Source organism: Phodopus roborovskii, unplaced genomic scaffold (genome assembly GCF_943737965.1).
Source record: "Phodopus roborovskii unplaced genomic scaffold, PHOROB, whole genome shotgun sequence".
In the NCBI taxonomy this organism is placed as follows: Eukaryota; Metazoa; Chordata; class Mammalia; order Rodentia; family Cricetidae; genus Phodopus; species Phodopus roborovskii.
Genome location: NW_026126619.1, coordinates 4,068,215 through 4,088,690, shown reverse-complemented (window position 1 = coordinate 4,088,690; position 20,476 = coordinate 4,068,215). Strand labels below are relative to the sequence as shown.

At 36.9% G+C, this 20,476-nt stretch overlaps 1 protein-coding gene across 1 annotated transcript in view; it reads left to right on the top strand.

Moving 5' to 3' along the window:
* Nucleotides 1–20,476, top strand: part of Acss3 (acyl-CoA synthetase short chain family member 3) — a 162,832-nt gene that overhangs the window by 96,179 nt on the left and 46,177 nt on the right. The window contains exons 8-9 of the mRNA XM_051206396.1: nt 7,255–7,406; nt 11,798–11,901. Coding sequence (XP_051062353.1) covers nt 7,255–7,406; nt 11,798–11,901 — 256 coding nt within the window. The remainder of the gene's footprint in view (nt 1–7,254; nt 7,407–11,797; nt 11,902–20,476) is intronic.

The following is a 20,476-nucleotide window of genomic DNA, read 5'->3' as shown; positions in this document are numbered from 1 at the left end:
TAATTCCCAGAGCTGGCAAAAGACAGATAAAGAGGCAAATCATAAATATTAATAGTGGACAGCTACACATACAGAGTACATTCACTTAGGGTATAACAGTATGCAACAAACTGGGTAATTTGAAGAGAGCAGATACCTGTTACTCACAGTTTTGAAGGCTAAACAATAAGACAAACCTCCTAGTATGCTTGCTGCTTAATTCCAGCATAGCACCTTGTTGTTATACAGTGAAGGGCAGAGGAAAACTGTTCTCAAGTGGCAAAAGAATAGTTAAATGAGAGAGCAAATCCACTCCTCCAAACTCTTTAGATAGCAGCCTTAATCTATTCAAGAAGGTCGAGAGAGCTCCTGCCACCAAAACATCTATTCAAAAGCCCCTTCCTCTACAGTCTATATTAGTATTACACTTCTAATACGCAGATATTATTCAGATCACATAGTTCTCCATATATTTAACATACAGGAATCACACACACACACACACACACACACACACACACACACACACACACACACAGTCCCCTATTTCTACATGGAAATTTATTCCAAAGCCCCCAGTGGATTCCTAAAGTAATGAATAGTCTGAATCCTTTGAGTACAATGTTTTTTTTTCCCTATAAACACATGCCTATGATAAATTTAAATGTAGTAATTAAATAAAACAAGAAATCATCCACAATTAGAAACAGAAAGTATCTCACAGAAACAGAAACAAACAAGAACCATGGCAATATCAATAGGCTTTCTTTTTTATTTATTATTTTTTTTCTTATTTTACATATTGATCCTAGTTCCCTCTCCCTCCCTCTCTCTGTCTCTCCCTCCATCCCATGCCCCCAACCACCACCCTCCCATCCCATTCCTCATCACCCACTCCACAGGGAGGGTGATGCCTTCCAGGAGAGGTCAACAAAATCTGTCAAGTCATTTGGAATAGGGACTAGGCCTATCCTGCCTCTTGCCTCTAGGTTAAGGGAGTATCCCTCCATTGGGAATGTGCTCCCAAAGTCCTTTCATGCACCAGGGATCCATCAATAGGCTTTCTAATGTGGAAGTGGGCGCCTTTAATAGGGTTTAAACTCTAGACAAAGAACCAAAGGCAACTAATGGTGGTTGGCAGAGGGAGAAATTGTCTCTCACAGGAATTAAAAACAAAAAGTAGTTAGCTCTGAAGTCATGGAACACCATTCCAGTCATGAAAACTATCAATTTGATTGTTTCATGTTTCAAAACAGAAAAGGACAAAGAAGAATTTTGCATGTTTCTCTTTTCTGTTTACATGTTTTCAAATTCCTCTCTTGAAGACACACACACACACACACACACACACACACACACACACACACACAATCTCATATATGTGAGATAGTTAGTGCACTAGCAGTATTTTTTTTTTTTTTCTGTTTTATGACATATTCTCCATTCTGACCTTTCCCAGACCTTGGAGATTTGTTTATGTCATAGTAAGCCTCGAATTGAAATGTTTTAGGTCAGAATACTCACACACACCTTGGCAATGGCATGTGACGCGAATTAGAAACTTAATAAATGCTATTGCCAGATCCATCACTGTTCCGAAGCAAACAAGGCCATGTCCCGCAGTACCTGTCTGCCGAAATGAAATTCACGCTGCCTGGTGAGGAAGGCTGCTCTCCTCGCCTCCAAACCTCAGTGAAAACGCGCCCTGGGTGACATTCTCAAAAAACAGTGTTCAAAAGAAACTAGACATATTTCTTACCCTGTGAAAACAGATGCAAGCACTGGACTGGACTCAAAAAATGTTTATGTCAAGGCCAGAAAACCACAAGTAGCAATGATGTCCACCAGCCAAGTTGCAGGGTTTGTAAGAAAGGGCTTCATTTTGTTTGGGGTTCAAAGATTTAACTTGGATGTTTATATTTCTTTGAAAGAAGGCATGTACTTCTCCTGCTTCCCTGTTTCAAAGACAATATCAGCAGTAAATATGTAAAGATTTGTGTGGTTTCCTAGGTTTCCTAACTGGAACTTGGGTCATCTGTTGCATATTAATAACAGGCTGAGCCTCAGAGCTGTAAACAGTATTATAAAAGGAAGTTAATTTCAAGGTATTTTTTTAAATAACTGTTTTGATTTCTGGACTATGAAATGCAACTAACCACATTACTAGCCTAGCTAATATTAGGGATTGCTACTTTATAAAACTGTTGTTAAAATTTTATGTCGTGTGGGCTGGCAGGACCGATCAGTGGGTAGAGGTACTTGTGTGGTGGCAATGTGAGGACTGGAGTTGGATCCTGGGATCCTACAAGGTAGAGGGAGAGAACTGACTCCATAGTCTTTCAGTGTTGTACATGTTGCACAAATATGCCTACTACCGGCCTCCCTTGCACACACACTAGATAAATAGTTAAATAAACAAATAAAAATAAAGAAGTGTATCAAATGAATCTGTAGACTCTCTTCCTCATCAATGCCAATAACAGTCTGTTTGCCTTATGTCATTTAAGCAGAACCAAGAATTTTCTCTGGGGTTATTAAAAAGTACACAATAAGGAAGTGATGACGCTGACTTCAGTAGGAAGATTTTATATGCTGCTTTTAGCTGCTTCTGCTACCCTTGTGTCCCTTTCTTTTTCAACAGGTGTTAGGGACATGTTTTCCCACCGGCCTGGTCCCACAGCCACGCCAGCCCCAAAGAACACACAGAGACGCTGTATTAGATATGATGCTGTGGCCAGTTACTAGCTTCTTATCAGCTAGCTCTGTCTTAATATTAACCCATTTCTATTAATCTAAGTATTTCCACGTGGTCTCATCTTACTGGAGAGCGGATCAGGACCTCTGTTCTCTTGGTCCCACAGTTTTGAATCTCCTCCTTACTCCTTCCTCTCTCCTTGTCTGCTAGTCCCACCTATCTTGCTTTCCTATTGGCCAACAGTGCTTTATTCATTAACCAATACGAGAAACATATTTACAGAATGACATCTCCCATCAGACAGGCCAACCCATGGTTTGGGCATCACTGGCAAAGATTATGTAAGGCTTATGCACACATGTGTCTCTATGTGCAGGCATGTGCTCAATAAAATCAATACGGTATTGAAGTCCTGTTTATTTAGTGTTCATAAAGAAAAATGCCTCTGGGCTTTGCTTTGGTTTTGTGAACCTACTAGCGGTGATGGGGCTGACTGCATGATACTCCTGTGTCTCTTTCTTTTATTCTTCACACAGCCTGCAGCATCTGCTATACTATATAATAGGTATACATCAGCCAATATCCTATATCTGTCAAATTATAATTTATATCAGAGAAGGCCTTCCTTGGCTTCTAGAAAAATGGTTTCCATGATCTAACCAACCCATAGTACCTGCTTAATATTTATTCAGCCTATGATTACTCTAACACAATGTATTTATATAAGGTATATCTGTGTTATGTTTTCTAATTAAATGTCTACTCAGGCTCTTCCTGATATCAGCAGAGATATTTACTTAACTGAAGTCTTAATATTTGTTATTCAGCAGACTGTTTTAAGAAAAAGTAGTTTCTTTGATATTATTATTTTTAATCAGTTTTGAAATCATATAGGAATTCTTGGGAAATAAATAAACATATATATATATATTTGTGTAATTTTAAAGTAGGGTAATGTTTTATTTATAATATTTAATTAGTTTCTGGTAAATGGACATTAAATTCAAAATAACTGAAATTTTTAGTTTAATTAATATACAATGGATCGCGAGACTTTTATATACATCACTTCAAATAATAGTCAGTCTGTATCATGGCATTCTTCCTTTTGCTCAATAAATGCAATATTGTTGTATGTTTCTTTAACACATTACCAGAACTGCAGTAGAATTATAATCTCATATTATTCAAAAACTGTTACTTCAGTAATATTCCTAATATTTAGTGTACCGTTTTGTTGTTATTAAGAGTAATGAGTTGAAGGCACTGTAAAAGAATCAAAATATATTTTCTATGAAGATGGTCACATATCACACAGTACTTTCATTATGACACATGTCTTCCATTAGTGGACATAAACACAATTATCAAGTTTATTCTGTATCATTTTCCTCTGACTCTACTAATCAGGGCCATTCTATTTCGATTGGCCATGGAATATGTTTCTTTAGTGAAGGTTAAACAATTTTGAGAAATATTCTCAGTGAGGTTGCCTTACCAAGCAAATTTTGACAAAGTATTTCTACTTAGCAGGCAAATAAATAAATAAATAGGAAGATAGACAGGGCAAGTCAGTTGCATAAGGCTTATTTTATAAAGCATTTTCTTTTTATGAGGGTGATATCAGATTTACCAAATCACTATCTAGTCCTCAGTATTGATTGATGTTTAAGATATTTTGAAGACAGAAAAGTCATGAATGTTCACCTTACTGCATTAGAAAGAATAAAGTTGTAATACCTTTCCCAACTGATAGTCATATATTTGAGTCAAACTATATATATGTGTGTGTTGCCTGTTTGTAATGGGCAGCTTTCTGTACTATTTGAGTTTACTGACTACTATAGTAATGATTTAAATGGAAGATGACTTCTCTAGGATAACTGGGATCATTACAAAGAATGCCAAGTTGTAATACATGATGTTTAAAATATGAGAATGACAGCATTACAGTCCTATGAGAGGCCTAAAAGGTTGTATTTCTTTTGTTTCATTTTTTAAAATTATTTTTTATTTAAATTTGAAACAAGTTTGTTTTACATATCAATCCCAGTTCAGGCACCCTCCTGTCCTCCCCTATTCTCCCCACCAACCCCCATATCATCTCCTTTCTGCTCCCCCAGGGAGGGTGAGGCCTTCCATGGGGAGTCTACAAAGTCTGTTATATCATATGGAGCAGGGCCCAGGCCCTCCCCCATGTGTCTAGACTGAGAGAGTATCCCTGTATATGTAATGAGCTCCCAAAATCCATTCATATACTAGGGATAAATACTGATCCACTACCAGAGTCCCCATAGACTGACCAGGCCTCCCAACTAACACCACACTCAGGGAATCTTGATGGGTCCTATGCTGGTTTCTCAGCTATAAAAAGTTGCATTTCTTAAAGAAAAGCAATATGGTTAAAGAACATTGATGATGTTGTTTAAAAATAAACACTAAACCCTAAGTGTATCATCTCAAATACCCATTCTGAAATAAGAGCTGAGTCTAAATTATTGTCCAACTAGGGTCTCCCTCTCATTGATTGTCTTTACTTTACTATTCTCATGATAATACACCATGACCAAGACAAGTTAAAACAGAAAGACATTTATTTGGGGCTTACAGTTTCAGAAGGCTAGAGTCCCTGGCCCTCATGGTGTGGGGCATGAGTGAAGACAGGCAAGCATGATGTTGGAGCAGTACTTGGGGGCTTCACTTCTTGAGATATAACCTCAAAGCAGAGATAGAAAATTAGGAACACCACGGGTTTTTGAAGCCTTAGAGCCCTTCCTGAGTGGCACACCTTCTCCAACAAGGCCACACCTCCTAATTCTTCCCAAACAGTTCCACCAACTGGGGACCAAGCATTCAGATATGCAAGCTGTCCCTTCTCATTTAAACCACCACATTGAGAGTTATTTTCTCATTCTCTGTCTGAAGAGGTTTCTGAGTTTGCTTTAAGCAAATTCTTTCCTCTACCTTCCTAAGTGTAGTTTACCAAGTGGGTTTCCTAGAACCAAAGATCCCGTGGGAAGCTTAGACGGGATTTAATCAGTGAAGCTCAGCAAACTTTATCATACAGAGTGGCCCATCTTGTGGGAATGTCTGATGTGCTCTAGCATATTCAAGGCATTAAAAAAAAAAGAATCAAATAAGGTAACTATTTTATTTGTTTTAACCTAAGCCACTTACGTTTTACCCGGGAATATGTATACATTTTTATTCAGCATTTGTGGTGATATACTGTTTATGATATAATAAAGCTTGCCTGGAGGTCAGAATGAAAAGCTAGTCACAGCCATAGAAGCCAGGCAGTGGTGGCACACACCTTTAATCTCAGGATTCAGGAGACAGAGGCAGATGGATCTCTGTGGGTTCAAGGCCACTCAGGCCTACAGGAGAGTGAATCAGTCTGAGAAGAGAAACAGAGCTCACACCTTTAATCCCAGCACTAGAGAGAATATAAAGAGCTCAGCGCAGTCTCAGAAAACAGTTTGAGATTTTTGGTGGAGAGCATTACCATCTGAGAGTCTGAGGAGCAATTCAGTTTGAAGATTCAATCAGAGGGCTTGATTGCCCCTTCAGTCTGAGCGTGGGTAGAGGTGAGAAATCTCTAGTTGCTGGCCACTTTGCTTACCTGGTCTTCAGCTTCAACTCTAATTTATCGTCTCTGGGTTTTTATTATTCGTGTTACAAGCTTTTATTAATATTCCCAAGACCTTACTTTAAGCATAGGATGGTGTAGCCATGATGAGGAGAGATGAACAAAGGAAAGCATAGGGCGGGTCAAGATTTATGACTCACTTAAAATGGTATTCTTTAAACTTTGCCCGTGGGATGTTTTTGTTTTTGTTTTTTGTTTTGTTTTGTTTTTATTCTTTGTGGAAGCATCTACTAAAGTGTTTTGCATTTCTGAGTTATATAATTACCAGCACTGCTATGACTTTTGCATTACCATTCAATTGATGTGTTTAAGGCTAAAAGGCATATATATTGGTTGCTAGCCTGAGTTGGGTTTTTTGTTTGTTTGTTTTGTTTTGTTTTGTTTTAATTTCTAGGAGTTTCTTTCCTGGAGTCAGACATTTTAATTGAAAATGCCATTGCTCAGGAATCATGTGGTATCTTTTTTTCTCAAATACTTGAGAATTGCTCTCATTGCTTTTAATATTAGAAACAATAAACCTGTTTATGCCAAGAAAATAGCTGTATTTCTTGTTTAGTCTACCACAGAATACTCTGTCTCTTTCTCTATATGATCTAATGAATGCTCATATATTATATATTGTGCAATATAGTTATATATTCATAATATTTATATATAAGCATATAAATACATAATCTATGTATGTAATTTCTTGACATATGGAAGAGTCTATTGAGTTTCTAATTTCAATGTGATATAATGGCAATTTAAAAACTTCTAATATCCTAAATGGGAGAAAATAGCCTGAGTATTTTTCTTCTTGAGTTTTAAATTATAACACAACAAGGTAATGTTTTAAAGTTATGATTTGTTGGGAAGCTACACTTGTTAATATTGCTATGTTAAATGTGTAGGTATTGAACTGTCAATGATGAAATGAATCTCATCATAGGGAAAGCCTGTGGGAACGCCAGATGCTGGTGCTTATTTCCGTGTGCTTGCAGAGCATGGAGTGGCTGCCTTGTTTACAGCACCAACTGCAATTAGAGCAATCCGTCAACAGGACCCTGGGGCAGCCTTGGGGAAGCAGTACTCTTTGACAAGGTGAAGTAGAGGTGCATAGGGCAAATTATACCAGAGCCTGTGGCCCAAATATAGCTAAGCATTGTTTTGTGGTTTTGTAAAACCTCCATAAGAAGAGTAAATTATTGAAAATGTAATTAAGAACTGTTCTGTACTTGTAACTCAGATAGGTGAATTAGGAACCTGACTATATGATAGATTTGTTTGTTTTAATTCAACTCAAACTATAACCCTTCCTCCCTTCCTTCTTTCCTTCCTTCCTCCCTCCCTGCATCTTTCTTTCTTTCCTCCTTTCTTCCTTCCTTCCTTCCTTCCTTCCTTCCTTCCTTCCTTCCTTTCTTTCTTTCTCTTTTTAAAGACACTGTTTATACTCTCCTAAAAAGGAAAATTCTGATTATTACTTCAGATGCATGTTACTATACTACTTTTCTGTCTTCTGGAAATATTAATATAAGCATGCCTTAAATGGAGGGAAATTTTACCTGGCTACATATACACAGAAATAATGTGAATATTGTCCAGATTTCATTTGTTTGTAATGACAGCAATTATTCTATTTTGCTTTGGAACAACATGCTGTGGATACCTTAGATATTTTTGCATTATTTTGTTGATTCTTTAGCATAATGACATGTATCTTCTGAAGTAATTATAACAATTTATACCCTCAAGGCCATTTCCAGTGCTAGTTCTTGCTGAACTCTCTGATATAGGTTATTGCTGTCATAAGCTAAAAGAAGATATTTTTATTTTTCTTCAAGTAAAAGGGGAACTTGCATTAAGAGAGTTTGAATGTCAAATGCCATGATGCTTGAATTTTGTTTCTGTGGCCGGAAGTAAAAAAAAAAAAAAAAAAAAAAAGGTATCAGACAGTCAGCTGCTGAGATAAACAAGATGGTTTGGGTTCTGCTTGGAGAGGATCTTTAGCTTTGTTTATTCATATTTAACATACATTCATATTAGGAGGCAATAGATCTAGATTTATTAAAATTCCATAGGTAATGTAAATACTGCAGTTTTGTTTTTAGAAGTGTGCATAATATGACCCTCACACTACAACATTCTATTCATCTTCCTTTTGTGACTTCTTTCTCATACTTCAGTTGTCCCTAGTTCAGTGCAGAAGAGAGAAAGTAGATTTTGGCAAAAAATATATACTCCGTTATATAGTATCCATATTTTACTTCAATTCTAGAGGATGTGAGAAAACATTAAGTTAGTTTAGTAAGTGTTTATTCACCGACATAAATATACTTTAATGGCACAAGTGTAGAGCATGGGATTTATTTGTCAGTGTGCTAAAATGTCTTCCCCCGCCCATGTGTTCCTACTTACACATGGATTTTTAAATGTTGTCTTCCACACAACAATGATTACTAAAATTATCACTCTTCTCAAATGATTAACTACTCATGGAATAGTAGAGTGTATCATAGGCCCAATGACAAAAATCTTTATCCTTTTCATCCCCCTCTGTCTTTAGGAACCAAGGTATCCATGGTAGCACATTTATCTGTTTTGAGTTGATATTTAGGAATGTTAAATGCTTAGAATACTTTCATCTATAAGCAACCCCAATCTTCACAATATTCTTATTAATGATGGAACACACTGTACAAGACATACATATTATCTTGTTTAACAGTAGCATCTTCATAGGAAGAATTTGTAAGCCAAGTCAGACTCATCAACAAAGCAACAAGAGACCTCATTACCTATTCAGCCAACATTCCCGCTACAAACTGCTGCAGCTGAAATCATCAACACATCCACAACTGTTACTAACATTATTGTAACCAACTGACCAGCATCAGCTTGCTAGGCCCCTCTGAGGAGAATTCTCTCTGGAAGCCCCCCTGCACTGTTTGTGCAAAGTGACTGCAGTCTTTTTTATTTTTTTAAGATTTATTTATTATGCATACAGTGTTCTGCCTGCATGTGTCCCTCAGGCCAGAAGAGGGCACCAGATCTCATTACAGATGGTTGTGAGGTACCATGTGGTTGCTGGGAATTGAACTCAAGACCTCTAGGAGAGCTCTTGACCTCTGAGCCATCTCTCCAGCCCCAAGTGACTGTAGTCTTAAACACAGTTGTAACGAGCAGACCGAAAGAACATGAAAATCAGAGATATGGCAGCACCAACAAAATATAAGATTCGACAGCAGCTGACCTCAAAGAAACAGAAGTTCATGAAGTGCTACAAAGGGAGTTTAAAATGATTCCCTTAGTATAAACTCAACAAAAAAAGAAAATGAATAGACAGTTCAATAAAAGTAGGAAATAGTTCATGGCCTAAGACATGTAATGGGAAGGTAGATTTCACAACAGAGAAACAGTTCTTGAGGCTGAATAATGCACTCAATTAGATAGAATATACAATTGAGAGTTTCAACCGTAAATTAGAAGGAGAAGAAGAGAACTTGCAATAGAAGCTGTGTCTTCTGTAGTGACTTGGGGACTAAAAAGAAAACACGGAACAAGAAGAGTAAGGTTAGCAGAGAGGCATGGAGGACACCACGGAGCAAACAGACATTTACATTATGAGACTCAGTGGGCACAAAAGAAAGAAGAGGGAGATCATTTATTTAATGAAATCACTGGAAAACTCCCAAGTATTCGGAGGAGGAAAGAGATTTCAGATCTATGGCATCCACAGTTCCTCAAATGAGCCAGTTTATTATACCTATTTTACAGATGCATGCTTTTTGTCATTTTTGTTTACTTGGTTAACTTTGAAATATATATAATTAGATTACTAAATTTAGCTAATTAACATATTGTTATTGGTTTCTTCATTTTCAAGACTTTATTATGTTCTTAGTGTCTACCACTGAATTAGAGGACTGAATTAGTCCTCTCTGACTGTAAATTTCTACCTTGTATTTAAATCTCCTGAACTGGACCTCTCCAAACCTTCCAAGTTCTCTGCATGAAGCATTACACTATGCAGTAGTCCAGCAGTACCTGAATAATTTTGAGCCTTTTCCAAAATGCAATTGATATCTTGTTTATATGCGTATTTAAATATTGTGCATACCTATGGTATTAGCCATGTGCATGGTATTACCTATGGTATTAGCATGTAATGCAGAGTACAGGCAAATAATTTCCAAAAGTTGTGCAAATTCATACGTATTTGTAGTGTATTATTGTTCTAGTTTTTGTGTCTTTATTAGATCATTATGTTTTGGCCAATTTTAAACTTTTGCCCTTCGGGTTGTCTTGTGGGAAAAGCATCTAAACCACTTATATTAGTGATTATTAAAGGTCCAATCTCCATATATAGTCACATTCTGAATGGTGGGAATAAAATCTTCAAGATATGCCTGTAGAGAGATATATATTCATGTTCTTTTTTTCTAGGACACGTTGTTATTAAAATATACAACATAGGAATTATTCTCTCTCTCTCTCTCTCTCTCTCTCTCTCTCTCTCTCTCTCTGTGTGTGTGTGTGTGTGTGTGTGTGTGTTGCAAATAGGAACAAAGTGTTCCTCAATCACAGAGACAGGCTAAAGGAACTGTTTGATCAATGCAGACAGCAGTAAGGTACTGTCAGTAGCAGACTGCATTGTTCAAGATGAGCAGGCAGGTTCTTTGTTTGTTGAATATTTTTCCTTTGATGATAATGAATTGATTGCTCATCCACACATTCTTCCTTCTGACAGACAAGCCATGAAAGCAATGGCCATGAAAGAAAAACAGCCTTCCTTTCAATGAATCACTAACAGGGTCAGGCTAGGTCCATTTCTCTCTTTTGTTCTTTCTACTCTAGGGCACAGGTTGCTCTGTCAGTGATGTTAATTCTCTGTCACCCTCCAATAGCCCAGATTCCTTGTGATAGTAGTCTGTTTGACCCCAAAGGCTACAATAATACTTCTTCGTTAGAGATTTTTTCCCTGTGTATTTCTCACAATAGAGAAAATATGTTCTTGAGGTCATAGTAATTTCTCCTGAAGGAACTCATTATATGTGATCAAATTTGCTGTCTTCGTGGGTATTTGTGAGCATATTTCTGGCACATACTTCATAAGAATAAAAGAAGGAAATTAGGAGTTAAAATTAGTGGGGCTAATGTCAAGGGGGAAAGGCTTTTCATGTTTGATCATTAGAGGAATGTGACAGGTATATTATAAAGTCAACCCAATTGCCCTTCTCAAAGTGAGCATCTATCTGTAGTTCTGGGCTCTGCTTTTGAAGTACCTCAATGCTGTGAGTTACACGTGGTTACATTTGAATACACCCAAGTAATTTACTTTACTGTCCTACTGTATGGTACTCTTCTAAAAGACCAGTTTTACTGATGTAACCGCAATGGTTAGAGTCCAACATATTTTTTTTTAAACATAAACTAAATTGTTTGATTTAACTTTCAAGGGGATATTTTGAACTCATTGTCTCTCTCATATTCAGGTTCAAGACACTGTTTGTGGCGGGGGAAAGGTGTGATGTGGAGACCCTGGAGTGGTCCAAAAAGGTCTTCAGAGTCCCTGTTCTAGACCACTGGTGGCAAACAGGTAACTGCTCCCTAAACCTTTCCAAAAAGCTGCTGAAATGCTTCGGAGCCCTCAGTGGACTAGAGGAGGCTGTTAGTCATGCCAATCAGGATCCACAGTTCTGGTTTTAGTAGAAATAAGCACTTGAATGTCAGTCACATGGACGTGACCATTCCCTTAGCCATTGACAGACACCACTAAGGCCAATTTTACCAACTCAGCATTGTTTCTTTCATGCAGTGAGTTCCCAAATCTCAGATTGTCCTTCCTCAGATTATCAGCATCCCCATGGCTTTTGCGTTTTGACAGCAGAGGCAGCATCAGCCCTGCTTTGACCTGCCCTCACCTCATTCACTCCACACACTGCTCCCCTTGTGTTTGTTAAAGCATTGTTCCTGTTATAGGAGACTCTGTCATCTTTGTCTCATAAAAATCTACCTCTCTCTATTTCTTGCATATTAGATACATTAATTTTTCTTCCAGACAATAATATTATATGGATACCATTCATTTACATGTTTGGTTATTTTATCTTTTCCTTAAAACAAGTGGTCATTGGGAACAGCATTTCATATTGGGTAGATAAAATATAGGTATTGGAAAAAGAAAACAAGAAAAATAAAAACCTTACTCCATCCTTTCTTTTTTTATATGGATAACTTGCATATATATGAGAGTGAGTCAGGGAGCTGGAATCACATCTCCTCTTCATGGTTTGCATATATTTTTATCCAACCCTTAAAAGTAGTTGTGAGCCATGAGGTAGGCTAGTATCCTCCAAATGTTAGTTCCACTCAGTAGAGCAAATTAGAACAAGCCATGGGCCAATGCCCCTAACATTTCAATTTTCTTAGTACCTAGGATAGACTATCAAATCTGCATACAATTTTCAAAGTTTCATGGTGAAACTTAGTAGTGCCCTTTAAAATAATTTAAACAGATATGAACATTTCTAATCACTTCCACCCTCACATGTCCTTGGCTATACATTCCTAGGGTTGCTGTGCTTGTAGCCATGCACATTTTTAGATAGCATTATGTTAAAATGTTGACACTCCTCATAGGAGCTCAAGTAGAAAATTAAATCTTAAGTCTAATATTTAATAGTTTAGATATTTTTCATTTGTATACATTATCTTATATTGTCTTCTTGAAAGTTTTTTTTTTTTTTTTTGAAAAACATGTTTTCTATACATCTTTGTAATGTATAATCTAAGTAGCTGGTCAGAGGAGAGGACCTACTTCCTACATAAAAGGAAACAATGGGATTTCTGTTTTTTGTAGGTTTATTTAGTAAGGGAAAATTGGCTACCCGTGGGCAGATTTTTAAATACTCAAGAACTCAAAAGACAGGACCTCACTTGGAGTAATATATAGTATTATAATAATATTATATACTTAAATACACTAAAAACAAGAAAGAGTGTTGATAGTATTGAGTGTTCCCTATCATCCTTTTAACGTTGTTTTCTTGGACATTACTGGAAGATACAGTGAACTTTTAAATTTCCTTGCCTGGAAAAAAAAATATAAATATACATATTGCTTTCAGAAATATGAAAAAACTCAACGAGGCCTATAAAGAATACATATTTCTAAAAGCACTAACTACATACTTCTATGTGATATCACTTTGTTTCACGATATATTAGCTTAAAGCAAGGTATAGGCACATAGTTAAGAACACAAGAAAGATTGCCTGAAATTTGGAAAATTCTTCATTTTTTTTTCACAGCAAAAACCAAATGCAAGAATGAAGAAAAACATTTTCCAGAATAGAGTTGAATGCTAGATGATGCAGGTGTCAACTGATAGTTAGATGGATACATGTAAGTGACAGCACTTTCCTATTGGGCCAAGGTTACCTGATGTGGCCAGCGAGAAATCAAACCAGGCTTGGGTTGCACTGGCCACAACCAGTGTGAGGCTGTGACAGTTTTATCGGGAGCAATCAGACTTTTAACACCCTTATCAGAAACAGAATATAGTAGTGATTTTTCAGGAGCAATATGGTAGTAGTTGCTAGGATACAATGATGTTTGTAAGTGGTACAGGGTACACACCATTAATGTCTAAGACCAATTGTCCTGTTAAGCTCCTGTGCCTCCTTGTTCTCTAAGAAAACATATGGAGAAACACAAAGTGGCTTGAATGCTTCACCGCCTCAGAGAGAGCCTCAGGTTCTCGGTAACTGGAAGGCAAACAGTGCCCCAGGACAGGATCATGGGCTCTAACCTGAAAAAACCCATGATGCATGCAGCTCAAGGAAACTAGGCCAGGGCAGCCTCATGGTTCTCAGTAGATGCATAGGTAGACCTTTATTCGCATAGGAAATTGTTCTTTGATTTTTCAAAACTGTATATTGCGATAAGTGTATAAAGCAACTGGATTTTCCAGCTCTAAGTTCTCATTCTTTTAAAATATTTATTTTATTTTTAGTCATGTGTGTACGTATTTGAAGGTTGTGGACACATTTGGCAGCTACTAAACAGTTTACAAGGAGTTATAGGATACAATATGTGGGTTGTGGGGACCCAACCTTGGTCCTCTACAATAGAAGCAAGAACCATCTCTTTAGCACCTTACAGTTATCTTCCTAAGGTGTGTTAAATAAATATGAAACCCAGAGGAGAAAAAGACAAATGAATGGGTGATTATTAATTTAGTGAGATAAAAAGGCCTTGATATTTTTAGCACATTGATAAATATTCTTACGTTCCACTAATCAGAGGGTCAAAATATCCAGATAATATTCCTAAGGAGATTAAGCTTTGACCAAAAAGTGACTTTCTTTGTTGTAAATCTCAAGTGTTCTTTTACTATGAACTTAAAAATTGATATTTTATATACTTATGAGCCTTCCGTCTAAATATGTGTGTGAAAGAGTAATGAATTTGATCTTTGACCGTATTAACATACGTGTGTAAATGAATTGTTAGGGAAATCTGTGTAATTTGAAATTAGTAAGGACTGCCAAGCTACTTAAATTGATGAGTAAAATCCACTGGGTTCTGTGATTTCAGCTGTAGTCAATGTATATAACTATGATTTTAAAAATGATTTGCTGTTATATTTGTGTGTTTGTGGGATGCATGCAGTGTGTGTGTGCACGCGCGCATGCACACATGCCTGCCTTGTCCAGAAGAGGGCTCCTGACCCTTTGGAACTGGAGGTCCAGGTGGTTCTAAGCCCCCTGACTTGGGTGCTGGGAACTAAACTCAGATCTCCAGAGGAGCAGGCAGAACTCTTAACAACTGAGTCATCTCTAATCTCTGCAATATTATCTGTTGCCACTTGATAACAGTTTGTGTTAGCAACAACAAACCTTTGTTATGAATGTTCTTTTCTGATCGATTAATGTCAATATTCTTTAGTGTTTGATTAAATAACTACGATTCCACATTGGAGGCTAATCTTGGAGTATGTAAGAATGGAACTCTCCCTCCTCCCCTCCCAGAAGTACTCTGATGGAGGCTTTCTGCTGCTTGTGACCACTGAAGCATCAAGCTCCTGCTTTTAATTACAACAATGTGAGCATTTAATGTTATCATGGAGAATCAGTTTTACTAAGTCTAGAAAGGTTGAGCTCCTTACTTTCAATAAAAACTGAATTGTCATTCACTGACATGTTTTATCTTCACTGTAACTTATCTGTAAGATGATTGAAAACAGCAGGAGTTTTCATTTTCATCATAGAAATATGGAGACAGGTGTATAAGCACAAGTTTAAAAGAACAGATAACTATTTCTCTAATATACAGCATTTCACGTACAATGAAGGGTTCTGAAATTCATTACCCTCAAGTGTATAATCTCCGGATAAAAAGGTTGTATTGTTACAGGTAGGTTTTTTTTGTTTTTTGGGGTTTTTTTTTTTTTTTTTTTTTTTTTTTGTAGAGAAAGGAGCTTTCTCAGAAATCAGAGAGGAAACAGTATTCACAATAAGGGCTGTCGATGTAGTAAATGATGTTCTTTGAAAGAATCACCTTTTATGATTCAAAATGATTCAAAATGAGTTAAGGAAGTTCTTAAGAATAAATGGCCTAACAAAATTTCCCTTACACTTCAGACTAACTCTTTAAGTTAGAGTAGAACCTTTTGATTTCGAAGATTCGCTTTCCCCTTTCTCTTCTATCTTCGTTTCCCACTTGTTATAAAACGTGATATTGCTTGAGAAATGAATGCAACAAACATCTCTGGTTCTTATTTTTGGCTTTTTGGCTCCTTTGGTTGTTATATTAAAACCATTGGCCACTGGGCTGGAGAGATTGCTCAGTGATTCAGAGGTCTCACTGAGGTCGCAGAGGGTGCATGTTCAATTCTACCACCTGTACGGTGCCTCTTGTAACTCAGGTTGCATGGAGTAGGATGCAAAACATAAACTAAATATAAAAAAGGAACCAATGACCACAAGCTTGTAACAGTCAAGCTCTACAATAACTTTGAAAAGGGCATCTTAGTGAAGGGTTTTGATCAGCAATTTTGAGTCTTTCTAATTGTATGGATAACATTTGTGCTGTTCCCATCAGGAGATACAATGTTTATAAGAAAAATGCTTTTATCTTTTTTATGTCTAAGGAGTTATGACAGACCAAAATAAGCTCATCACCACTGCCTTGAGATTTACTAGATGATTTTATTATTTAATTCATTTGTTTCCATCACATAAAATTCCTCCTAGCATTTGAAAAATCCTAAGAAATAATTTTAGTGAGAAAATATAGTCACCTGAAAGACATGGGTAGTAATTGAAATTATTGATTTTACTCTATGTGCCTAGAGCCACGTTTGTTGAGTTCTTATACTTGAATAATTAGAGTATTTTTCACCCTATTTGATTGAACAGCTTCAGTTTAAATTGCAGTTGAAGTTCTAAAGTAACTACAGTTTTTATACAGTCTAAATATTCCTCCTTTGAAAGCAAACTTGATCACTCTGGATTTTATTAAACTAGAGGTCAAAATGCTGCAGCAAACTAGGGACATGCCAACCCGTAAATTAAGACCATTTCTCTACATTGTACCCATACACTGAGAGCATGCTTTTCAAAGCATATTAAAAAATAACTAAAATGACAAATGCATTTTGCCCAGTTCAGTACTACAGTGATTTGAATGAAAATGGCTCCAAGGAATCATATATTTGGATGCCTGGTCCACAGATGGTAGAGATGGAATGAATAGGATGTATCGCCTTGTGATAGGAGATGTGTCACTGTGACTTAGAGGTCTCAGGAGACTTGCACAATTTCCAGTATGCCCCCTCAGCCTCCTACTCGTGGTTTTGAAATGTGAGCTCTCAGAGGTCCCTGGCACCATACCATCCCTTCACGCTGCCATCATGGTCTCCAAACGCTGGAAACTGTAAGCCTAATCTAATGCTTTCCCTCATGTTGTCTTGCTCATGGGGTTTTGTCCTGAGAACAGACTACCACAATACATATTCCAACTAGGACAGTTGTTCAGGCTTTCCAAATCACACTATAGTCTTAAAAATATATACGGAAGACTCATTAGATCAGGAATGTTTTTTAACTTAAAAAAAAAAAATCAATGTAATTTTCTTAGAAGAAGCAAACCCATGGAAGAGAGTCATTATTTGTAGTTTGTTAACAAGCATGCTAAACAAATGTCTCCATGGGAAATGTTCCAGACACACTCTTGCACGCTCTTATTTCTCTTATGTACATTGAATTGCTTAGGTAATATTTGAGGGTTTGATCCATAATGCATCAATGTACAGTCCACTTGCATTATTTCTGAATTATCCTTCTCTTTTGTTGCCCCTGTATTATAAGATGCTATGTCTGAACATGCTAGTCTATTATTTTAAGTTTAGTCTATTAGAAGAAATGCCCTTCATTGCTAGAGTTCTGCTTTGAAAGTGTTACATCTCCTCTTATTCCTCATATCCCTCCACTCTACGTGGATGGCTTTCTTTGACTTTAAACATACTTGTGTGTGTATGTAGCTTGAGCCACCAAGAGGTCTTATAACTTTACTGCACAATACCTTTTCAGATTTAAAGCTTAAGAGGCCCCAGTGAACAGACTCACTGATGAGTAAAGTATAATTTTGGTGACTGTACCTTGCAGACTTCTTTTACAAACCTATTTTCTGGATATTGAATATCAATTGCCACTAGTGCATGTTTTGGTAACCATAGATCATTGCGTAAAGTATAACTAAATAATGAGGGTTGCTATCAAAATATGTTTCATTAACACTTTGTTACTTCCTGTGTCTGGGTTTTGCTCTATTCTTACTAATATCCAATTTATGCTAATGTGAAAGTTTCTTCAGGGTTTATGCCTGTAAATTCGAGAGCAATGGATGAACAGGCAAGTGCACGGTGTGTAACTGAAAAGCTGGATTGGACTGGCCCAATATTGCCATTGCCCAGGAACTGGAAAAAATATTCTCTGTTGCATTTTCAAATGTTAAGAATGCCAAAAGCCTTGGGAAAATCTGAATGAATTCCTATTGGCTGATACAACTTTGTTTTTCAGTTTCATGTTCAAAATAGACTCATCTCGCTTTTCCTTCAAAGAAAAGATCGTTTAGATATTATAGCATGATACATTTTGGTTGGGGAAAGCAGAAGCTGATGAACTTCAGTATTGTGCAGCTAGAACAACTGTGACAGTATCCATCTGGTAAGGGAGAGACAAAATCTTGATCATCACTGTTGCCGGGTAACGAGATTTTCCTCTCGTTTAGAGCAGTCTTCATTTGCTTATTAGTTCAGGTGATTATCATTGATGATTTGAAACACAGGAGCTTAGAGGCAAGTTATGTGAATTTTGTTTATGGAAAGAATAATCTTTTGTGAAATGTAAGACATGCTTGATAAAATCTTGTGTTGAAGGCAACTATTTTCCAGTTGTCAATCCACCTGAAAACGAATTCCCAAACCGAATTGCACATTTTTATGTTTATAACATTTTAGTGTAAATAAGACATTATGATTTTTCAAAAAAAGAATAGTTACAGGGATTATTTTTGAGAGGTATAATTATTTCTTGGAAATCGCTATTTGTGCCATTATTAGTGATAATTAACGGAAAGAGATTGAACATTAGGAAACTGATCAATACTGCTCCTAGCCTGGACTTTAAAATATCATGTATGCTAATTTTCCTGCCTTTAGCAAGTATCCATTATAACCAAAGCCTACAGAGATTAATATTATGTTGAGTTTATAAAGATTTTCATGAGAACAAAGGTGTTTAAATCCCGAGAAATCTTGATCTGGAAATGTCTTTTCTCCAGTGTCACACAACCCTTTGTTTTAGCACAGTAGCCCAACAGAATCACCCCAGGTCCCCTTTACTGTCATTCTTCATTTAGAGAACAGCAGATAAAAATGCTCTCTGGAAAGGCAAGGTGTGCAGCAGAAGACAATGTTGAATCCTAATAGGACAGCATTGAAATCCCAGTCTCAGCCTCTTATTCTGGAGCAACAGACAAGTCCTTGATCGTCTTCTGCACAACTGTTTCCCATTGGCCTCCCTAGAAAGCTTTAATGAAATTGATTATGTCTAGAAACTGTAACAATTCCCAGTTTATTATCAAAAGGCAATAAAGAATGTTTCCCTTTTCTTTGCTTGCTGTGAATAACCTTTTATAGCTGTAAGGTACTCCAGATTCAAGAACAAAGAATGTAAGAGCTCTGTTAGTCCACATACAATATGTCTTATTGATATATCCTGTTTTATTTTTTCCCTGAATAATCCTACATGAAAGAAAAGGCCCTCTTTAACACTCTGGACTGTAGATACTTCAAATCATGAAAATTTAGAATGTAAGCATTTAACTGTACAGAATCTAATCGTGTAAGGTCAGTATGATTTGAACTAGAGCGCTCACTGTTCTCTGTAGTCTGGGATGCTTTCTTCCTGTACTGTATTTCAGGCCTTCATTAATTCAGCGTTTCTTATCTAATTGAGCTGCTGATTGCATATTGTATTGTTCACTGAGTCAACCACAGTGTACCAAGAGGACCAGTCCCACACCTCTGATGAATGTTCTGCATCCTATACAAAAGTTAGATTGTTTTGATGAAAGTATTGCAAGCTGTCATTCCACAGTCTCTTGAACACAGAGATTAAATTGATTTTTTTCACTAGTGTCCAGCTCGCTGTTTCTGCTTTCTATTTGCTCCCACAACTCAAGTTATTTATAGCTCACTGTAAAGATTCACAAGTAGAGAGAACAATTTCTTTACAAATTGCCTCTTTGCCCACCATGATGCTATGATTAATATGACTCAGCAGTAGCCAGCCTGCTGAATTGATTTATCCCCAGAATGTCAGCTTTGAACACCCAACTACCAAGTTCTCGATCCACATTTCCTAATACAGTGTCCCCAGAGCCACTGTAGGGGCAGAATAGTAGTTTTCCTGATACACCAGGGACACAAAATTGGACTTGCCTTCTTGCCATCTTGCCGTTCTCTTGACTGTCACTTACATTTACTACTGATTGCTGATTTTGTGAAACAAATCCTTGAAGTTGAACAGACATCTCTTCTTGCTCTTTTTAATGGCAGCAATTAGTATGGCCTTTTGATTCTGAATGTAACGTAAGTTGGTCTC